Source organism: Brachyhypopomus gauderio, chromosome 15 (assembly GCF_052324685.1).
Source record: "Brachyhypopomus gauderio isolate BG-103 chromosome 15, BGAUD_0.2, whole genome shotgun sequence".
In the NCBI taxonomy this organism is placed as follows: Eukaryota; Metazoa; Chordata; class Actinopteri; order Gymnotiformes; family Hypopomidae; genus Brachyhypopomus; species Brachyhypopomus gauderio.
The window spans coordinates 18941809-18963170 of NC_135225.1; the positions used below are offsets into that span (position 1 = coordinate 18941809).

General features: G+C 45.8%; 1 protein-coding gene and 1 long non-coding RNA gene across 3 annotated transcripts in view; one reads left to right on the top strand and one right to left on the bottom strand.

Moving 5' to 3' along the window:
• On the bottom strand, positions 1–21320 carry LOC143476758 (uncharacterized). Its single transcript, XR_013121381.1, has 8 exons — positions 18249–21320; positions 5380–5600; positions 4210–5246; positions 4057–4133; positions 2487–3091; positions 2182–2268; positions 1197–2017; positions 1–1039 (listed from the first exon to the last, which is right to left on the bottom strand). It is a non-coding gene; the product is annotated as an uncharacterized LOC143476758 (long non-coding RNA).
• LOC143476755 (uncharacterized) overlaps positions 17610–21362 on the top strand; it is a 10030-nt gene continuing 6277 nt past the window's right edge. For both annotated transcript variants that reach the window (XM_076975096.1, XM_076975097.1), the window contains exons 1-5: positions 17610–17765; positions 18267–18401; positions 18700–18792; positions 20283–20420; positions 20620–20796. In XM_076975096.1, coding sequence (XP_076831211.1) covers positions 17678–17765; positions 18267–18401; positions 18700–18792; positions 20283–20420; positions 20620–20796 — 631 coding nt within the window. In that variant the 5' untranslated portion in view covers positions 17610–17677. The remainder of the gene's footprint in view (positions 17766–18266; positions 18402–18699; positions 18793–20282; positions 20421–20619; positions 20797–21362) is intronic.

The window sequence follows — 21362 nt, forward strand, 5'->3', positions numbered from 1 at the left end:
CAATAATTAATTACATATGAATAATTTGTAACATTTAAATTTGTAACTGTAAATATTTTTTCATAAACATATTTCCAGGTTCTTTACATCAAAAACAATGTGCTGTTTAAGAAAAGCACAAATATTGTTAAATAAGTGAACATATGATTTAAAAAAGATTCTGTATAGAACATGTTAACATTTCAATGACAGATATTTTGTCATATATGTGTAGAAGTAAAATAAATCTGTCTTCTCACGAATTTGTCTCTGTACATCTGCATCCATATAAACCAGCTCCACAAAAAAATCCTCTTTAGCCCACACCACAAAATCACACCAGTGAAGCCCGCTGATTAGTAACTGACATTTGAATCTGCCAGTAATACGCATGTCTTTTTTAGTTTTGAACATCCGTACTCCATATACAGATACTTACAGTCAATGTAATTCTTCACATTGGGGCATTTAATCTCGACCAAGCCAAACTGGGGGTATTCAGTGGGGTCAAATACGACACCATCAGGGGCTGCACCAAGCCAGGGAGCATCTGGGTGGATGATGAGGCCACATGGTGTGTGATTTACATTGAGTATCCTGCAATACTCTGATGCTGCTCCGGACTCCATCTCTAGACCTCTCTTCATTTCAGCCGTCCGTCTGGTACCTCTGATGATGCGTTCAGCAAGGGACTCTGCAGAGCTATGCCCTCTGACATGGCACACCTCACGAACACATCACGCTGTTACTCTAGGCTTGTGCCAGAGTTGACATCTCAATTCTGTGAGCCATATCAAGTGACACCTCCAAAGACTTCAGGTGAAAGAGTTCCTGTTCAGTGCACACAAAAGCACAGGTGGGTGCATCAAGGTGGTGGTCTTTTAGAGGAAGAAGTGGGGTTGATGGCACATCAGGGTGGAGAGTGATGTGTCGTGATGGTAACACAGGCTGCTGATATGACAGACCACTGCCTTCCTGCACCATACCAAATGCACACTGCACAGCTGGCTTGTGGGATGCCATGCCTATAGTGGTCACCATGCCCCTGTAGAGTCCACTCCTACAAATTCAAGTACAGACAATACCCCAAACTATAAGCATCTAGTTTAATATTAAATTGTAATATTTAAATTAAAGTTAATTGTAACTATACATTTGTGATAGAGCAGCTAAACTGCACAATTGCATGTCTAATTAGAAGTAATTAAGCACCATACCTAACTCCACCTTGAGATGTTCCATTTGGCACAGGTTTTGTGATCACCATGTTGTTGATTGCTCCTGGCTTTACACCTTAATAATATGGACAAAAGTTGCTGTAATTTAATTCAGGCAGTGCATTAAATTAGATAACCTAGCCACTAGGGTGCACACACCAGTGTATTTTAGTGTCGGTCCCAAGCCCGGATAAATAGGGAGGGTTGCGTCAGGAAGGGCATCCGGTGTAAAAACTGCGCCAAATCAAATGATGCGGATCAAAAACAGAAATTCCATACCGGATCGGTCAAGGCCCGGGTTAACAACGACCACCACTGGTGCTGTTGTCCAACAGGGCATTAGCGGAAATTGGACTACTGTTGGGAGGAGGAGGAGGAGGAGAGGGGGGAAGAGGGTTCTGAAGATGAAGGAGAGGAGGCAGAGCAGGAGGGTGGAGGTTAGAGTTGGTACGTTGAATGTGGGCTCTATGACAGGTAAAGGGAGAGAGCTAGCTGATGCGATGGACAGGAGGAAGATAGATATACTGTGTGTACAGGAGACCATGTGGAAGGGGAGCAAGGCCAGGAGCATTGGTGGTGGCTTCAAACTCTTCTATCATGGTGTAGACAGGAAGAGAAATGGAGTAGGGGTAATCCTGAAGGATGAATTTAGTAAGAGTGTAGTGGAGGTAAAGTGAGTAAGTGACAGGGTGATGTGTGTAAAGTTGGAGATTGATGGGGTGATGATGAATGTCATCAGTACTTATGCTCCTCAGGTAGTTTGTGATGTGGAGGAGAAAAAAGAATTCTGGAGAGAGTCAGATGAAGTTTTTTGCAGGTTCCTAAAGAAGAGAGAGTGGTTATTGGAGCAGATTTAAATGGACATGTTGGTGGAGGGAACAGTGGTGATGAGGAGGTGTTGGGTAGATATGGTGTTAATGAAAGGAATACAGAAGGACAGATGGTGGTAGATTTTGCTAAAAGGATGGCTGTAGTTAACACTTACTTTAAGATAAAGGAAGATCACAGGGTAACATATAAGAGTGGTGGACGATGCACACAGGTCGACTATATCCTCTGTGGGAGACGAAACCTGAAAGAGGTTAGTGATAGCAAGGTGTTACCTGGGGAGAGCGTAGCTAAACAGCATAGGATGGTGATATGTAGGATGATGTTGGAGGTGAAGAAGAGGAAGAGAGTGAGAGCGGAACCTAAGATCAGGTGGTGGAAGTTAAAGGATGAGGACTGTGGTGTAAAATTCAGGGATGAGGTGAGGCAGGTACTGGGTAATGGTGGTGGTGTTCTGGATACCTGGGATGAGACTTCAAATGCAGTGAGGGATGTGGCTAGGAAGGTACTTGACCTCAGGACAGAGTAAGATAGACAAGGAGTTGTGGTGGTGGAATGAGGACGTTCAGGAAAGTTTGAGAGGAAAGCGGTTGGCTAAAAAGAATTGGGATTTTCAGCGAGATGAAGAAAGTAGACAGAGGTACAAGGAGATGTGTCGCAAGGCAAAGAGAGCAGTGGCAGAAGCTAAAGAGAAGGCATATAGCAAGCTGTATGAGAAGTTGGACACTAAGGAAGGGGAAAAGGATCTGTACAGATTGGCCAGACAGAGAAACTGTGATGGGCAGGATGTGCAGCAGGTTAGGATGATAAAGGATAAAGATGGAAATGTGTTGTCTGGTGAGGAGAGTGTCTTGGGAAGGTGGAAGGAGTATTTTGAGGAGCTGATGAATCAAGAGAATGAAAGGGAAAGAAGGTTAGAAGAGGTAGAGGTTGTGAATCAGGAAGTGCCTCAGGTGAGCAAGGAGGTTTATGGATGCAGTGGTAGAGGATATGAGAGTGGCTGGTGTATCAGTGGAGGACACTCAGGACAGGGCCAGATGGAGGAGTTTGATCCACTGTGGTGACCCCTGAAAGGGAATAGCCGAAAGAAGAAGTGCATTAAATTAGATCATTCATCTAGTGTGATTATTATAAACTTACGATTGTCCAAGTTTTGTGCCAGCGCTGTTCAGTTTCAGTACAGCTGTGCACAGGGGGAACAACTGGCACACTGAGAAAAATGTGCAGTTTGAAAAAGCAAAGCCACTATACGGTTGCATAGGGCAGTGTCTGCGACACGTGAACAGCATGTGTGTCTCAGCACAACAGGAGATGAATCAGAAAGTCCAATCTGTAAGAGGGTAAGCAAAATTAGTAATGACTTTGTTTAATTCAGGGGTTCCGTATACCAGTCCTGGGGATCCTATGTCACACGTTGTGTTTTACCTTTTCTAAAACCTGATTGACCTATTTAGCTAATTAAGATCATTGTGGGTGGGGCTGAGTAAAAAAAGTGTTTTAAAATGGAGGAAAAAAAATGTGCATGGCATAAGAACCCCAAGAATGGAACCTGGACCCGTTTGCTTATTTTATGACAATAGATTTTGCATACAGAACATGGATAGGCTATCACTGACATTAAAATAATGCTCAAGTTATACATAATCCTGAGACATGTATATCTGTATATAATCCTGAACGTGTAATAAGGAGAATCAAACAAAACAAGTTGTTTGATGGCATAATTTCCCTTTCTCACACCGTAAATATTAACCAGTTATTTACAGTGGCATGCCTGTTGTCAAACTATCAAAACAAAGCACTAGTTAAAGCAGTGTTATGTCTAAATATCTAGTAAGGACAAAACTAAAGTGCTCAATGAACTAAGTTATAGTCACTACCTCACAGGATTGAAATGTCTGTTTTGTTTTTTTGTTTTTTTTTTGTGACTTATCTGTATTGGCCTCACCAAAATCATACTCCCCTTATGATCAAAAGCATTTATTTTTTTACCACACACTGTAATCTGCCTATTAAATTTGGTACTACATACCTAACTCCACTGGCTGTAGTAGCACCTGGTTTTGGCTTTAGGACAACCATGGCATCCACGGGTCCAGGCTTCACCCCCTATTAATTTAAAAGATGGTGTTAGTAAAATGACTGTGATACATTAACTAACATTAAATAATGAAATATGACAAACCATTGTTGGTGGTTTATGCTACTTCTGTTCTGTCTGTGTGCATGAAAGGACAGGAGGGACGACAGACATGCCAGATTCAGAATAATGAGCAGTCTGGAAAAGCAATGCAACCAGCAACACAAGAGCAGTTGCTGTTAATGAGCACAACTGGCATTGAATCACGTAATGTCATCTGAAATACACAAGAGGCAAAATTTAATATCTTGAAAGGAAGACTTCAGCAATGTCAATAGGCGCAATATCTGTCCCATCATGTTGTTAGTGGTGAATGTCACTTGTCTATTGTCTCATGTAACGTTTGTGCTGTTTTGCATCACTCTTAAAACACTTGGCTATACTGTCTTTCTATTCTACAGTGTTGTGCATGGTTCAATCAACTATAAACTAAATATATTTTAGATGTAAACTTCATTTTCACTCCAGATGAAATGCTTACACATAGGAGTGAAACAGGCCTACTTATATTTATATTATTTTGTTGTTTCCACCACCTACAACAGAACAGGTTTTACTTCAACTGCTTCTTGAAGAGTGTTATCAGAATATGTTAATAGGTGTAAGTGTTGAAGCCACATGTTAATAAAGAAGTTAAGATGAAAGATTTGAAAGACAGATTGACAGATTTTAGAAAATGCAGTTTGAAGAATAGCTGAGGTGGACTATATTCTGCTTTTGAGTCATAGAGGTAGATAACAATAGCTCGAACTGTAAAATAAACTCCCATTTGTTTACTATAGGCAAAATAGACTGCTAATGATTCCCACTCAGCTACTCTGCATTTGGCTACCATTGTAAGCTTTAAAAACCAATGCCTATGGTTATCACAGCTTACGTGAAGTAAGAGCAAGGATAAAAGATTGAACTTGTGTTGAACTAACTTTTGAACTTGTTCAACAGAACTTTGAACGTGACACTGAACAGAACTCGTGTCATTTTAACCAGTCCTACTCTCAGCTGGTGTGGCGTATCTGTTTTCTTCATAGATCTGTAGCAGTGAGCCCTCACTGTTATCTCGTTAGCCTTACTTTTGCCTGATACTTCCATCAGAAATACAAACATGTTTTAAAAGGCATTTCTAGTACTAGGACAGGTTGGTTCGTTACTAAAAACAACATCACTTCATTAGACTGCCACCTCAGGCTAGCTAGCTAACTAGCGTCAGCCACTTACCTTCAAAATTGCAGAGGTAGGATGAAACGTAGAACTTGAAACCCTTTTCAAGTTTACTCTGTGTCGTTGTACTTGATGCTCTGACAATACGACGCACATCGTTGACGGTAAACTTCGGGAACTCCTTGTGAATTTAGACTCGGCCATTACATCGGCACTTCCGTATACCAACCGGAACTATGGTACCATCCTGACACCAAACGAGGAAGTGATGCGTGCACCTAGGCCAATCAGCGCAATACCAGTTTCAAATGACAGCAAAATTGACCAATCATATCTTCCCTCTTAGTGGGCGGGCTTAATTGTATGATAATTTCCGCCCGCTGTGGCGACGCTAGCTGTCGTTAGCACCACTGCTAGCTAGCTTCTATTCATTTCTTTGATGTATATATATAATATAAACGGTCTCTGGTATGAACCCTTTGGGTACAAGCCAGGCTGCATCAGGTTATTGTAGCAGCCTGGCTGATTTGGTGTTTTGGTTAGAAAAATAGGAAACTGTGATATCACGTGATACTCAACTTTGGAATGTTTGGTTGGGAAGGTGGAATGTTTGGATTCAGTTTTGATGCTGAAAAGCTCAGAACAAGTCGCAAGACATTTTGCTCTGTGAATTACGATACATACTGTGAAGGGCTGACCACGTTCCCACCACTTCAGCCCAGCGTGTTCGTTCGATTGTAGGAGAAAACAGGAGCCACCAGCCAAACTGTTGCAATGCTATCAAAAGGCTTTATTAAAATCAAAGATATATCTCGGGAGAATCTCAGAGACACCAACACTACCTGTGCATCAGAGAATTCTCCAAGAGTATGTTCAGACGCAGTCATTATATACTGTTTTCTCCACCCCTCTGTCCACTCTTCTATACCTTACATGGTAATGTCATCCATACATACCACACTTCTTCTTTCTGCCCCCCCAACACTTTTCCCCAATGGACTTATGGTCCCTGCCGATGGACGGAGAGGCCGGAAAGAGGCCACCATTCATGAAGATGCTGTAAATTCATATTTCCCCACCGTCGGCACAATCAGGCCTACGCCTTCTGCTTTTTAGATCTCACTCTACAGTGTGGTTTGCTCAACATCCTCTCCCTAGGGTTCACCGCTCGGACACATCTTAGACAATGGTTACATTTTACTTCTACATGAAACAGTGGTTACATTTTACTTCTGTATTATGTTAAAAGGATAATGTTAAAAGAGTACTTTAATATGTTAAGAGAATACTGTATTATGTTAATATGTCAAAAGAGTAAACATGTGTACTGTGTTAAAAGAATAAACAAAGCATGTGTTAACTGCTAAGCAAAAAACTCAAATCACAACAGACCCTCTCTTGATCTCTGAGAAAACAGAGATCACCCAACATTCTGCAATGCTATCATTTCATTCTCTGCGTCCCCATAATACAACAGTGACATCATACCAGATCGTCCCTGCGGTTCCCTCTTTTCAATCATAGTAGTAATAAAGCGTTCCGCTAAGCTTCTTATACATGGAATACAGCAACATCCACACGTGATTATTATACCCAAAAACACAGCAATCGAGGTGAGAGCCGACATGATCAGAGCCTTGTATTTTCCAAACTGTTTCTCCAGCCATCCTGTAATTGGGTTGTCCGTGCCTGACGCCTCCTGCATTTCCCTTGACAGCGATTTGAGCCCTTCGAGTGCTTTAGTGACCGATCCGTCTGGCGCTGTGTTGTTTGGAATGAAAGTGCAACAAGATTCACCAAACATCACACACACTCCTCCCTTTTCTGCTAACAGCATGTCTAAGGCCATACGATTCTGGACAGCCATCAGTGAGGTAGCTGCTAGTTGATCTCTCAGCCCCTCTACGGCATCTCTGGTTAAGTTTGCTAGGCGCATCACATTATAATGCACAAAGTTAATCCTGTCTACGTTTTTGTTAGGAGTAATTGGAAACAGTGCTGATATGATTGGAAAACTCTCGAATCCTGCTGCAATTTGATTAGCTAATTTGTACTCTTCTGGAATCCCCCTGGGTATCCCTATGGCGTCGATGTACGTAGGCGTGTTTTTTGTTAAGTCAAACTGGTCTTGAACGTCTCGCCTCCTCCTGCCGCGTGGTATTGAGTTTGTGTGCCTGCGACCTATCAGAGTGATAGGAGCTCCTAACCTCACCATTGCGCACAACCCTCTGGCTTTTGTAGGCATTCTTACATGCAGATTTCTCGACCCACAATAGTAATATATTCCGGCTCGCGCCCATGAACCCACTGTCTGGCTGCTATCGTTAACCACCCTTTTACACTTGTCAGTTTCTAAATACCCCAGCTTCTGAGCTGTTTGATCGGAGGAATCTCGAACGAAGCATGTAAAGTTTCCTCCCTTAGGCTGAACGAAAGCGCCTGTTCTGGTGTCATTTTGTATTACCGGAAAGATGTTCCCTAAAGTGGTACAGTTACCCTTCACGTTCCCTCTAGTGAGACTGATCATACAGTTATAGCCTATGAGGTCTTCCTCTGGAAATAGTGGAGCTGGCAGAATCATTAATTTTGGTCGAGCCATCGCGCAAGCTACACAATCTTCCATTCCCGTTTCAGCTGCCTGACCCGCCATCCATCTTATCCATGTGTTGTCGCCTGAGAAGCTAGTACTCAATTCTAAGATCTGTTGCGGAGACCATTTGGTGTAGTCGGACCCGCGAAGGCCTTTTGACTCAGGTTCTGTTACGTTTGCGGGGAGTGGTCCTGGTGTTGGGCTCCCTGGCTGCTTCCTGACTCGTTTTGCTTTTATTTTTATTTTGATCAGCCCTAAGGAGTCTGTCCCCGACTGATGAACCCCTAAAACAAAGTATATCGAGCGTGACCAGAGTAGCTTGTGCTCTAATACCGACGGAGACACGTCCCAGTTTATCGACAGTGTGACCGGATTCTTGGTGGGATGTGCATCTCTCTGGAACGACGCAGCCGCCCACCACCTCCGAGTGGCTCGCATGGTTTCTCCTATCGGTCGAGGAACCCACCCGGTGCTCAACGCCACCTGCTCCCAACTAGGACACCAGGAGAAGTCAGCCGATCCCTCTCTAAAGCATCGACTATCTAGACGTGGACTCCAGCACAGGTACACGTCCAAACCCCTGTATGCCGCATCTTCCCCCTGACAGTTGATGACGTCGCAGACATCAAATGTCCATGCAGTGGTCTCCCTAAGAACGTATTCTAATTCTATTCCCCCATACTTGTCGATGCAGCTGCCTTTAACGCTTCTCTTTGCTCTCGTGTTGTTAAGGTCTTGTGGTTTAAGTGTCAGCAGCAGGAGTATCGCTACGGCCACTACTGACACTGCGGGCGCAGCATACCTTATCCATTTAGGTCCCCACCATACGTCGGTTCTCGGACCCGGACGCCCAAATAATCGCGGTAGACCCATAATTTTTAGTTATCTAATTATGCTCTAAGTAATTCGCTTATTTTCCTTTTTTAATTTTTACCCACCCTTAATTTTAGTCAATTTTTATTTCCTTATTTATTTCCGGGGTGATCAATAGCCTTCTTGACACCTTCGTGCTTGAAGGGCGGGTATACCCGATCAGCCCTTCTCCCAAGCCCAGTGAGCTATTTTGATCACCCTCCTTTTATCTAATTTACACTAAAGTCTAAGGTTCCTGCTGCGTATTTCCTGTTACCGTCTCCGTCGCGGGCGAATCTGATCCTGACCCCAAAGCCCCCCAAACTTGGCTCCCCTTCTGGTGTTTCGACGGGATAAAAGATCGAGACCCAGTCCACCCCTGGGATGCTGGGTATGGGGTCTACCCTTAGAACCTTGGAGCTTGGATATGCGGCGAACGTGGCTATTAGTGTGCCTGTCTGTGAATGTGATATCGGGACCGCCGGCCCTGTCAACGAAACTCGTATTGGAGGGTCGAAATCAAACACGGCCTCCAATGGCGGCACACCTGCAGGGAGGATCTTCCACTCTACCCCACTCATTCAGAACACTGTTTCGTTACCTTCGATTTTACTTCTGCCCTTCGCCTCTTATTTAATGTGGTACTGGTTTACGCCACTAGATGGTGCTGGAGACCCTCTTACCTTTCAAATGACAAGAAAGGGTGTCTGGATCATGTATGCTCTCAACCTCGTGCTCCTAGACTTCTTTTATCCTTATCACAAACACAATTTGATTATAATGCAATAAAAACACAATGTAATACAATTCAGTAATACAATTCAGTAAAACACAGGGGGCAGTCCCCCGTTATGTGGTTACACTGGTGTACGCTCTCCTGGGTATCGCCGAAGGGAATTTAACATCTCATAGTTGGTTATGGCCCACACTGCTGTTATCAGAATGTTATAGACAATGATGCCAACGACCCAGATGGCTTTTGCAGTTAGAATGCAGTCGGACCAAGAAGTGTGTTGCGTTTCTTCTTCGGCAAACTCAGCTTCCATTCCCCTCCCGCATTGGGGGCGGTGTGGCCTCTAACCCGATGTGCCCCGAGAGCCTCACGCAGGGTGTTATTGTGACCCTTGCTCGTGAGCTCGTGTCTTGTCGTTCTCCACAGGCGGCTCCGATGCCCGGCACTGGCTGAGGTGGTACCACGTCTCTCCCTTGCCCTTCAGTCGGACGGCGTGCGCTGTTCTCTCGACGACCTCAAACGGTCCGGTCCACCTGGGCTCCACCCACTTCCTTTTGACGATCTTCAGCTGGACCCACTTGGTGATGGGCAGGTCTGCTCGCGGACTTGGTTCCCCCTCCACGGCTGGGTCCGGTGGCAGGAGTGGTCCTGACTCCTCTCCTCGTACCTGGGCAGAATAAGCTGCACACAAAGCTTTTAAAGGATTATACCACTCTTTTTGTGCTCCTACCGCCTTCCAGGCAGGTGGGGTGAGTGCTTTGTGCGGTCCTGGAAAGCTTCTTCCTGTCATGAGTTCAAAAGGAGTTAGACCAGTGGTAGAATTCACTGAAGATCTGATGGCCATCAATACTATCGGCAGGGATTCGGCCCAATTCATCCCTGTGTGTGCGCACACCTTTGCCAATTTGTTTTTGATATTACCGTTCATCCTTTCCACTTTGCCCTGAGATTGGGGATGGTAAACCGACCCGTACTTGTGTCTCAAACCCAGACTTTGTTCCACCAGTTTTAACTCTTTACTGGTGAAGTGCGTCCCATTATCTGAGCGCACTACTTTTGGGAATCCGTGCCACGGGATCCAGTGATTTACCAGCACTTTGCAGACAGACTTGGAGTCCTCTGCCCTGGTGGGAAATGCTTCAACCCAGCCTGAAAATTTGTCCACGATCACTAGCAAATACCTTTGCCCTCGTACCGGTGTTATCATGTCTGTGTAGTCAATCTGGATTTCCTCCCCTGGCTCCTGTGGCCCAGGGAACTTGCCTGGACCTGGTTTTAAAGTACGAGAGCTATTATGAGCATTACAAACATCACATTTAGCAGTCCAGTCTGCTATTAAGTTAGTTAGGTACGGATGCCACCAGCGACACAAATTTTCTTTCATCTGTTTCCGTCCCACGTGTGCTGCCCCATGCGCTTCAGTCAACACTGATTTGATCAACTGGCTTGGTAAAATCGGTCTCCCATCTGGTCCCTCCCAGACTTCGCTACCCCTTTTACCGCCTTTGCTAAACCACGCTGTTTTTTCTTCCGGGGTCGCCTGCTCCTGTAGCTTGCGTAGCTCTAGACCCTGCGGCAGAGGAGCCCACTCGTCCTCTGCACAACAAACCATTTGATGTGCTCCGGTAGTATAACCTGCTGCTTTTTTAGCGGCTGCGTCTGCTACTGCATTACCTCTGCTTATTAAATCGTCCCCCTTTTGGTGCCCCTTGCACTTAATGATAGCCACTCTTGTTGGTAGCAGCAACGCCTCTGCTAATTCTTTCATGTCCTGCTGATGCTTGATGGGCTTGCCCCCTGGTGTGATATAACCTGCTCTCTCCCAATGACCCAGTTCCACATGGGCTGTTCCTACCACATACGCCGAGTCTGTGTAAATGTTAACTTCCTTGTTTTCTCCCAGCCTTAGTGCTGCAATGACGGCCAACAGTTCTGCTCGCTGTGCTGATTGTACGCCGTCAGGCTTCCCTGATTGCACAACCCAAAACTCGCCGGGGCCCCCGTGAGTCTCCATTACTACTGCAAATCCTGACTCCACCCCACCTTCTTGGCTCCTGTAGCCACACCCATCTGTCCACATATTTTCCGCCCCTGGGATCGGTTCTGCTTCTAAGTCCGCCCTCCATTTAGCTGCTTTTGCCACCTCAGTTACACACTCGTGTGCCGGACCCTGCAACATACAATCAGCCATGTTAATCCCTTCATGTGTGAACAGTAGGTTTGGCGCTGTCAGGACCTTCTGTATTCTTCTCTGTCTCAGTGGGGTGAGTGTGAACATCTGCGAGTTTACATAAGCCATGACGCTGTGGCTGGTCAGGATATGTAATGGGTGTCCCGTGACGATGTGTGCTGTCTTTTGAACCAGTTTCGCAACTCCTGCTACGTGTTGTGTGCATGGAGGGTGTCGTTTTTCTGTGTTGTCTAGCAAAATGCTCGCGTGCATCAAGACCTTGCGGTCCCCTCCCTTCTTTTGATATAGCACTCCGTTCACGCAGGAGCGCGTTTCAGCAACCCAAAAAGAATGGTAGGTTATAATCAGGCACTGCCAAGTCCACTGCCTGAGCTAGTGACTGTTTTAACTTGATAAAGTGCTGCTCAGCGTCAACAGTCCATTTTAGCTTTGCTGGCAAATTTCTCATCCCCAGCTGTCTGACCATGTCTCTCAATGGTTGTGTCAGGCCCACATAGTCTGGTACGTAATGTCTGCTGTACCCAGTCAGTCCCAAAAATGACAACATGTCCTTAACTGTGTCTGGTTTGGGATGATGCAATATGGTGGTTCTGTGTGAAGGGGAAATGCCGGTCAAACCTCCTGTGACTATGCGGCCTAGGAACTGAACTCTAGGCCTGCAACACTGCAACTTATCTCGCGACACGCTATAGCCTGTCTCCCACAGTTTTAGGAGGACACGTGTGGTGGCCTCCAGGCACGATTCGGCGGTTTCTGAGCTAATTAACACGTCATCAACATATTGGATCAAAAGAGACCCTTCTGGCATGTGGCAGGTCTGCAGAGATATAGACAAAGCTTTATTGAACAGTCCCGGTGACAGGGCCAGCCCCTGTGGGAGTCTGGTGTACCGGTACTGCCTGCCATTGAAGGTAAATGCGCAGAAGTCTCGGCATTCCTCTGCTAGTGGGACACAAAAGAATGCATTAGCCAGGTCAATACAGGTGAACCACTTCATTTCAGGTGACAGTGAGGATAAGGCTACATATGGGTTTGGAACTGGAATGGTGGGAGTTATTAAGATTTCATTAATGGCCCTTAGGTCATGTGCCATACGATATGTACCAGTGCCTTTCTTCTCTACTGGGAGGATGGGGGTGTTCCAGTCTGAATCGGCCTCTTCTAAGACCCCTGCAGCCCAAAGCGCGTTTATGGTCACGGTGATCCCAGCCTCTGCAGCTGGTTTGTGTGGGTATTGTCTCACCCACCTGGGGCGGTCGGCCTGTACCTCAAACTTGACTGGTGGCTGCGAGATGAGGCCCACGTCATGAGGTCCCTTCGACCACAGAGAAGCCGGTATCTGATTCAGAATTGTCTGTGAGTCAGGGTGATCGCAGCATTCTCTCCCGTGGAACCTGCTCAACATTTCATGGGTTAATTTAATTTTATCAAACGACCGTGTTTTGATAAACCAGGTGTCACAAGATTTGGTGTAGATTATACATGGGATGTTAGTTAATTCCCAGTCCTCAGCGGCTGCAGCTCTCCTAATCATGCCTCCTAACTCCTTAGCCATGTGTGCAGGGTGCAAAGCCAATGAAATATGTGGAGCTGCCGATTCGCCCATCATGTACCAGCGTCGCTGTTCAGGTGTCAGACGCACTGAGGCGGCCACCCCCTCGGGCCCTACCATTATCCCCCGGGTCTCTATCTCCCATACTTGCCCCTGTAGCTGTTCCCCAAATTCTTCCCCATAAACTGGATCCCCTACTGGATCATAAAACAAAGTGACATGCAGTGGGTCGGGGGGCGGGACATAAGGCTCAAGGAGATTGATCCATGGTTTCCAGGACATGAACACAGAGTGGATGCCCTTCGCGGTGCATGAGTCAGGTTCCAGGAGCCCCCAGTATATGTCGACCGTGGGGGGCCACTCCGTGGAGATCAGGTACATCCCGGTGTTGATTTCCTGTGAACACTGGATTTCGGTACCGTCCGACAGCGTCACCACCAGACCTAGGGGACTACACAACACAGTAGCTCCTAGTTTAGTCAGGATGTCTCTCCCACAGAGGTTAACAGGCGCTGACTCTGAAATGAGGAACCTGTGGTTAATGGCCTGCTGGCCACACTGTACAGTCATTGGAACAGTTTTATGCAGACTTTGAAACTCCCCCGAGAACCCACGAACTATGACAGCATCGTTGCTCACTAAGTCATCCGGCAAAACACAATTGATCGCAGAGTGTGTTGCTCCTGTGTCCACCAGAAATGATAGTTCTTGAGAGCCGACTGTCAAGGACAGCATGGGATCCGCCGTAGCGCTGCTGTCGGAGTTCTCGTTGGGGCCCCGTCATGCGTGCTGCTCTGCTCCCCAGTCTCCAAGTGGGAACTGTCCTGGGACTACAGAAGGGTTAGGTGCAATCATGTACGGACCTTTCCCCCTCCCTCGCCCGCTGACATGCTGGTGCCGCTCCCTTGAGTTATGAGGACACTCCCTCGACCAGTGCCCCTCCTCCCCGCAGATGAAACATCCACCTGTCATATCAGGACCCCGTCCGCCAGGACCACCCCGAGTGCCTCTGCCCCTTCCACGACCTCTGCCTCTGAAACCCCCGTTAAATCTTTCGTGTGGGTGCTCCCACCCCTGTTGCGCATAAGGAGCGTATTGAGGACCGTGGGGCGGGCCCCCGTACGTGTACACCGCCTGCGACATGTCTGGTTGAGGTAGAGTCTGAGGAGGTCGATGGGCTTGAACCGGAGCTACCGTAGCAGCTTTTGGCTTTTTACCCTGTTTGTCTTCTGTGGCCTTACGCCGCGCCTCAGCTAAATGTAGTTTTAGCAGTTCTATTTCACTTTTATCTCGTTCCTCTTTCTTTTCTTCCGCTTTGTCTAGGGCCTTAGTTAAGTGATGAATGAGGTGCTTGTTCCACTGGTCAGAATCGCAATCTGTTAAATCTGGATTGTTTTCTATGGCTTCCTGCACATGCTTTGGGACGCCATCCAACACAGCCTTCCTAAACCAGTCACGGTGGGGGCCTTGGGTTCCTGGGTGAATACCAGTTTGAGACACCCAGGTGTCTACAGCTTGGCCTAGATAAGCTGTGGGGGTCAACTTATCAGACCACGTGAACTTGGGAACTGCGGATGCGGCACGCACAGGCCATTTTTTACGGAGGGCATCCCCTAATGCCCCAATGTACCTGTTGAGAGGGGCCTCATGTAAAGCGTGAGTTGTGCCTGCATCATACTCGATATCTCTAAGGTCTGTGGTAGTACAACAACGCGCTGCCACCCCCCTAAAGTCTCCTAGAGCCAGAATTTTTCCGGCAGTAAGCTTATCCAGTTTGGCCAGCCAAATGCCTCCCCCCTCGCTGAGAGGAGGAAGTTGGTCAGTCAGGGCGGTTACGTCAGTCAATGTCCAGGGTTGATATTCGCGCTGTCCCGCGGGTCCGGACACGAGTGGCATGATTTCGGCTACTTCAGGACTTTTATTACCCGTTTTAGATCTAGTGCCTGCGTGAGGCCCCGCGAAACCCCTCTGACTGGGCTGCTCTGAGCAGCCAGGCTGTGGTGAGTGAAGCTGCTCCCTGATCTTGCGCAACTCTTCTCTGGCCTCTAGCAGTTCCGCTTTCATAGCTTCTGTGTCAGCTCCCTCCTTCTCACTCCCCGAAATGTCTCCCTCGCTTGCTCCGCTCGGCTCTGTGTGTGTGCTATCTGAATCTGACTCCATCCAATTCCCCTCTAACACACAGTCAATCCTTACCGCGCGTCCAGCTCTCCCTTTATTTCCCCCCTTGCATCCCTTAATGGCTTTTGCTGATGGGTCTCCCTTTGATTTGTGTTTTCTGACAGCTGTGGGGCCCCCCTTCCTTTTAACTCGCCTGTGTGTTCCTGGTATGGATTTTGAAGCGCGCTCGCAGCCCTCTTCCCTGTCAGATGGTTCGGAGTGTGTGGACTCTGCATCTGAGCTATCGTTTTGTGAATCAACACATTCATACCAGCCCTCCTGCCTCGCGCGTACTTCGTCAAACGGTTTAATCCCTGTGGGTTTCATTGTGGATTTATCGCGTGTTCTATTGGGCTCCCCGTCGACCGCTTGGTTAACTTTTATGGTTCCTGTTTTAACATTAACCACGGGATACATTCCACCAGCCCCTCCCTGCGCTCCTCCTGCGCCCTCCGCTGAGGGAGCTGAGGCCTCTACGCGCTTGGGCTCATATGGCGGTGGTGCGAGATTCTCCTCTCTGTCTGTTATTTTCAGACCGCTTTTCCTAGCCTGTTCCTGCACGACTCCCAGCCAGTACTGTTTGTACTGACGACTCCGCACTAAATCTTTTTCCCTTTTAATAATTTTACGTGCCAAGCGTTTACGGTTTATCATTCCTGCAACCTTATGCGCATGTTTTAGTCGCTCTACTTTGCTGCGAAACTCCCGTATTTTATAGTCAATAATGTCCCCCAACGACACTCTGTCTTTCCCTTGCCACCCCGTTTTTGAGATCCACGATCTCAGTTTTGTGGAACACTTGTTTTTTTGTTTTTTCCATTTCTTGGGATTGTCCTCAATAGGGGGGATTATCTTACTGGTCAGGGTTATCTGTTCGTCTAAAGTTTTCCACTCCCATAATCCAAGACCCCACTTTAAATCAAACTGCTGTTGGATCGTGTGCATTTCCCCACCAGGCATTGCTGACAAATCACCGATACTCGCCTTCAGTCGTCTTCAACCTTACTTTGATAGATTGGGGCTCAGTTGACACCGTAAGGTTTACCACCCTCAATCAATTCAGGTTCTTGGTCCGAAATCAGGCGATTCTGGGGGTACCTCAGGTCCCCGGGACGCCCGTGACCCAGCTGACTCGAGAACGCCGCTCGGTCTTGCCGTCGCCTCGTCAGGCAAACGGGAGGGTTGCCACACCCCAGGAAACAAAGAAAACACTTGTTAGGGACTCCAACCCTGTATTTTCCTTTAAATTGCCTTTTTTTTTTTTTTTTTTTGCCTTGTTACCTGTAGCCTTGGTTTTATCTTTTAATTTGAATCAAAACAAAATTGAATTTGGCATCGACCAAACACCATTAGTTCATCACAATTTGGTATTTATGCAAATGTGCAGAATTTTGTTGTAACAGGTATTCTGCTTACCTTGTTTTATGCCGGCATGGATGAACCAAAGGTCTTTAGAGGATGGGCCCTGGATTCCCCTCCAAGAACGTCGGGGTCACCATCTGTGAAGGGCTGACCACGTTCCCACCACTTCAGCCCAGCGTGTTCGTTCGATTGTAGGAGAAAACAGGAGCCACCAGCCAAACTGTTGCAATGCTATCAAAAGGCTTTATTAAAATCAAAGATATATCTCGGGAGAATCTCAGAGACACCAACACTACCTGTGCATCAGAGAATTCTCCAAGAGTATGTTCAGACGCAGTCATTATATACTGTTTTCTCCACCCCTCTGTCCACTCTTCTATACCTTACATGGTAATGTCATCCATACATACCACACTTCTTCTTTCTGCCCCCCCAACACTTTTCCCCAATGGACTTATGGTCCCTGCCGATGGACGGAGAGGCCGGAAAGAGGCCACCATTCATGAAGATGCTGTAAATTCATATTTCCCCACCGTCGGCACAATCAGGCCTACGCCTTCTGCTTTTTAGATCTCACTCTACAGTGTGGTTTGCTCAACATCCTCTCCCTAGGGTTCACCGCTCGGACACATCTTAGACAATGGTTACATTTTACTTCTACATGAAACAGTGGTTACATTTTACTTCTGTATTATGTTAAAAGGATAATGTTAAAAGAGTACTTTAATATGTTAAGAGAATACTGTATTATGTTAATATGTCAAAAGAGTAAACATGTGTACTGTGTTAAAAGAATAAACAAAGCATGTGTTAACTGCTAAGCAAAAAACTCAAATCACAACAATACAAAACTAACAAATCTCTCTATTTTTTCTAGATCTTTCTCTCTTTCTATTCTTTCTATTTTTCAGGTGGAGAATGAGTTTTTACCAAAGGAGAACTGACCAGCCAAGGCCTGGACAGGAACAGAACCACTTCATAGACACACCAGGTTTTACCACTCGTGGTGAGAAAAATAAATTTTCATATACTATACATAATTTTATACTTCTATGTAAGACAGTATATTAATTCTTATGAGTATGGATTCTATAGGCTTATTCATAATAATTAAAAGTTAAATATACACATTTATATAGTGGGTTTTTAAGGTTCAGAAAAATAACATGTATATTTATTCTACTGATGACTGTCAAGCTCTGTATTTCATGTGTACAGGATAATATAATTAATGGAGCATGGGTTATTTCTTTGACTCAGCACAATTTTCATAAATCTTAACATTGTTCATGTGGCCATGGAAAAAGCAAATAAAAATAAACATTTTTAAAAAGAAACAGATTTCTAACATGACATCACAAATTCTTAAGGATTCTCCCCACATTCTAATGACATCACATGGCACCATAGCCCTTGTTATAATCACTTGTTCATTGGGAAACACAAGGCATTTGAGCCTCACTGGGAGGCATGCTGGGTTTCACTTTACCTGCTGTGGGATTTTCAGGTGTGCCCTACAACCCCCAAGCGACAGTGATCCACACGGATCCCTGTGGACCAGCACCCTTCCCTCACAGAAGGACGGCGGGACCCTCAGATGTCGGCCATGTCTACATGCCTGTAGAAGGACCACTCCACACTGGTACTGTGTAACACTGAAGATTACATGCGTATTCAACAAACCAAATAACCATGCATGATGAAGTAGAAAAAAACATTTATTACATTTGTTTGTAAGGTCTGGCAGAGGTGTAGAACCATCAGCTTTCTGCACATGACCTGACCAGTAAAACATCAGTTTTATCAGAAAATATGACATCACATATTCTTCAACATTGTAATGAATTCACATGGCACTGTAGCCCTTCTTATAGACCTGATGATCTTAACAGTACACGCTCATGCTTCTTCTGTGCCCTGGGTTGGTGTTTTGCATTTAGGCCCTGACATGGAGAGGCGGAGACACCTTGCTCAGCCCCATGTTCAAGGCGAGGTTCTGAGGCAGATGGATCCAGTCTACCTCCAGCCTGCTGGTGGGTTCTTCATCGATAACTGTCTTCTTTCATATAGACATTGATAAGATATTTTTACTAGGCACGCGGACTGTTTTTACAAACATTTGTGAATGGGTCACTCTCAGGAGCTCAGTGAATTCCAGCGTGGAACTGTGACAATATGCCACCTGTGCAATAAATCCAGTCGTGAAATTTCCTCGCTCCTAAAATTCGACAGTCAGCTGTATTATAAGGAAATGGAAGAGTTTGCGATTAACAGCAACTCAGCCACGAAGTGGTAGGCCACGTAAACTGATGTAGCAGGGTCAGCTGATGCTGAAGTGCATAGTACGAAGAGGTCGTCAACTTTCTGCAGCACCGCAATCGAAATTTGTCCTCCGCTCTTACCCATCTGTGCAATTAGAACACACACACACACACTAGTGATTACTAGGGGGCTGTGGTGCACAGACCACATGCCCGGGGAGCAGTTGTGGTTAGGTGCCTTGCTCAAAGGCACCTCACTCATGGCCTTAGGCCTGAGAATCGAACCCACGACCCTCACAAGACCCGGACCATGACTGCCAAGTGACCATGACTGCATATTTGTATTATGAAACATGGGGACAGTATTTATTAGAAACAGGGGAAGACAAACGAATGAACCAGATGGACCAGAGGAAGACATATGAATTTAATGTATTTCATGTTCCATTCATTACTTTAGCTGTGATATGTTTGGTGTAGAGTAGAGCACATTAGAGTGGGCACCTTGACGACCCACATACAGTGTGGGTGTACTGTGACACTCGTTATCTGCTAGGCGGTTGTGTTTAGTCTAAGGTGATAATGCTTCGAATCATTATTATACCAGCATAGTATAATACTGATAATACATGTATATGGATTACAGATGTCATTTATCACTATTTTAGTACACCCCCAAACAGTCTAAACAAAACATTGTCATGTTGCTTTGCTGGCTTCTGATACCTCATCTGGACTGCTGCCAAAGCATATATCTATTAATCTTTGTAATCTATATAACATGGCTTCTTTAAGTATTGGGTATCACCTGGCCAGCGTTAAGCAGTGGTACGCACTTCTTTGTACCCACTTCTGTTGGCAAGGACAATGTGAGCTTACAAGCAAGACTAGACTTGAATGTTTTATTGCAGTCAGTTGATTGTGCCAGCACCCCACTCCCCAGGCCTGCGCTGTTCCGATCCACAGCTCTCCACAGCTCTCCACAACTCTCCCATAGCCACTTTTGCTCCTCACTGCCATCTGCAGATTTGATTATGAATTTAAGTTTTCTTAAATGTTATTCAAATTGCTCCTATTCATTAGCACATTTCGTTTATCCACTTAATGCTACTCTTGATATACATTTGAGCCATGCCAAAATATCGATTATCATAATCTATTATTGTTATTTAAAATGCAGTATGATCTGCAGGTCTTAATTTCATATGCTGGTCTGAAGATTGAACGTGTCCTCTACAGTTCTGTCTGTGTTTCATGTCCAGGTTCAGTGGAGCCTCCCCAGCTCCACTCTCCAGGGTGGAAGAGAGAGAGAGTGGGGAGATTTCACCGGAGCGGCAGACATCTTCAACCCTTGCTCCCAGACATCTTCGAAGCAGCTAACCCCAGGGATGCTGGTAGAGGTGACTTATTGATGTTGGCTTTACTTTATATGTCATTGAAATACCTGTACAAAATGTAGAATTTATAATGTTGCGTAATTTGTTTTGGTATTGGTAAAAACGATATTTGGGAACAAGGAGATCAGTTAGTCAGAAACTTCACTCAGGTGTCAAATGAGCGGAGCTAAACTCATGATCATGGATGCCCTTTCCCATGCAGGTTTGCCCAAATCCAGCCGCTTGCTGCCTGGGAACCCCCCCGGGTCGTTCCTACTGCCCTCCTACCCTCTGGTCACTCTTCCGGGAGTGCAGCTCACTCCCACTCTGCATCGTAGACTACACAAGCGAGACACGAGCCCTCGGTGCAGAGACCCGGACCCGTGGAGGGACAGTACTGGTGAGCGCATGGCTACGTTGCTAAGAACATACTAGGCACACACAGTGAGGCATGGCCGGTTATTTGGGTGCCCGGTTAAGTTAATTTCGTCTTGCACTAAGCTTGTCTTGCACTTGTTCCCACGTCAGTGGTAAAGTGATGAGCAGACCTAATTTTGTGGTGTCATACATACTACATGAATTTAATTTTAACCAAAAAATTTGCATATACTTAGATCATTTATAGTCACCACTTGTTAAATGTACAAAATACTCAAATTTGATGATCTTCATCTGACATGGTTTCACTCAGTAATGGAACAGTGTCTAGCAGAGGCGAGATGTGTTGGCCATTAGCAGAGCTAGGCGGTACTGTAGTTTGGCACTTCAGTATCAGAATTAAAATAATTCTGAATTGTGCCGAAATAATTAAATTGAATCAAATTGTATTGAAATGTAAGATTTCATGAACTAAAAGAATCATAACTAAGCTAAACTAAAACTGGGTCACACATTTACTGAAGCTCTGATAAATGTCTTCCTGCTTCTGGGCTCACGGATGCCCTGCTATCAGTTATTCAGTACTAC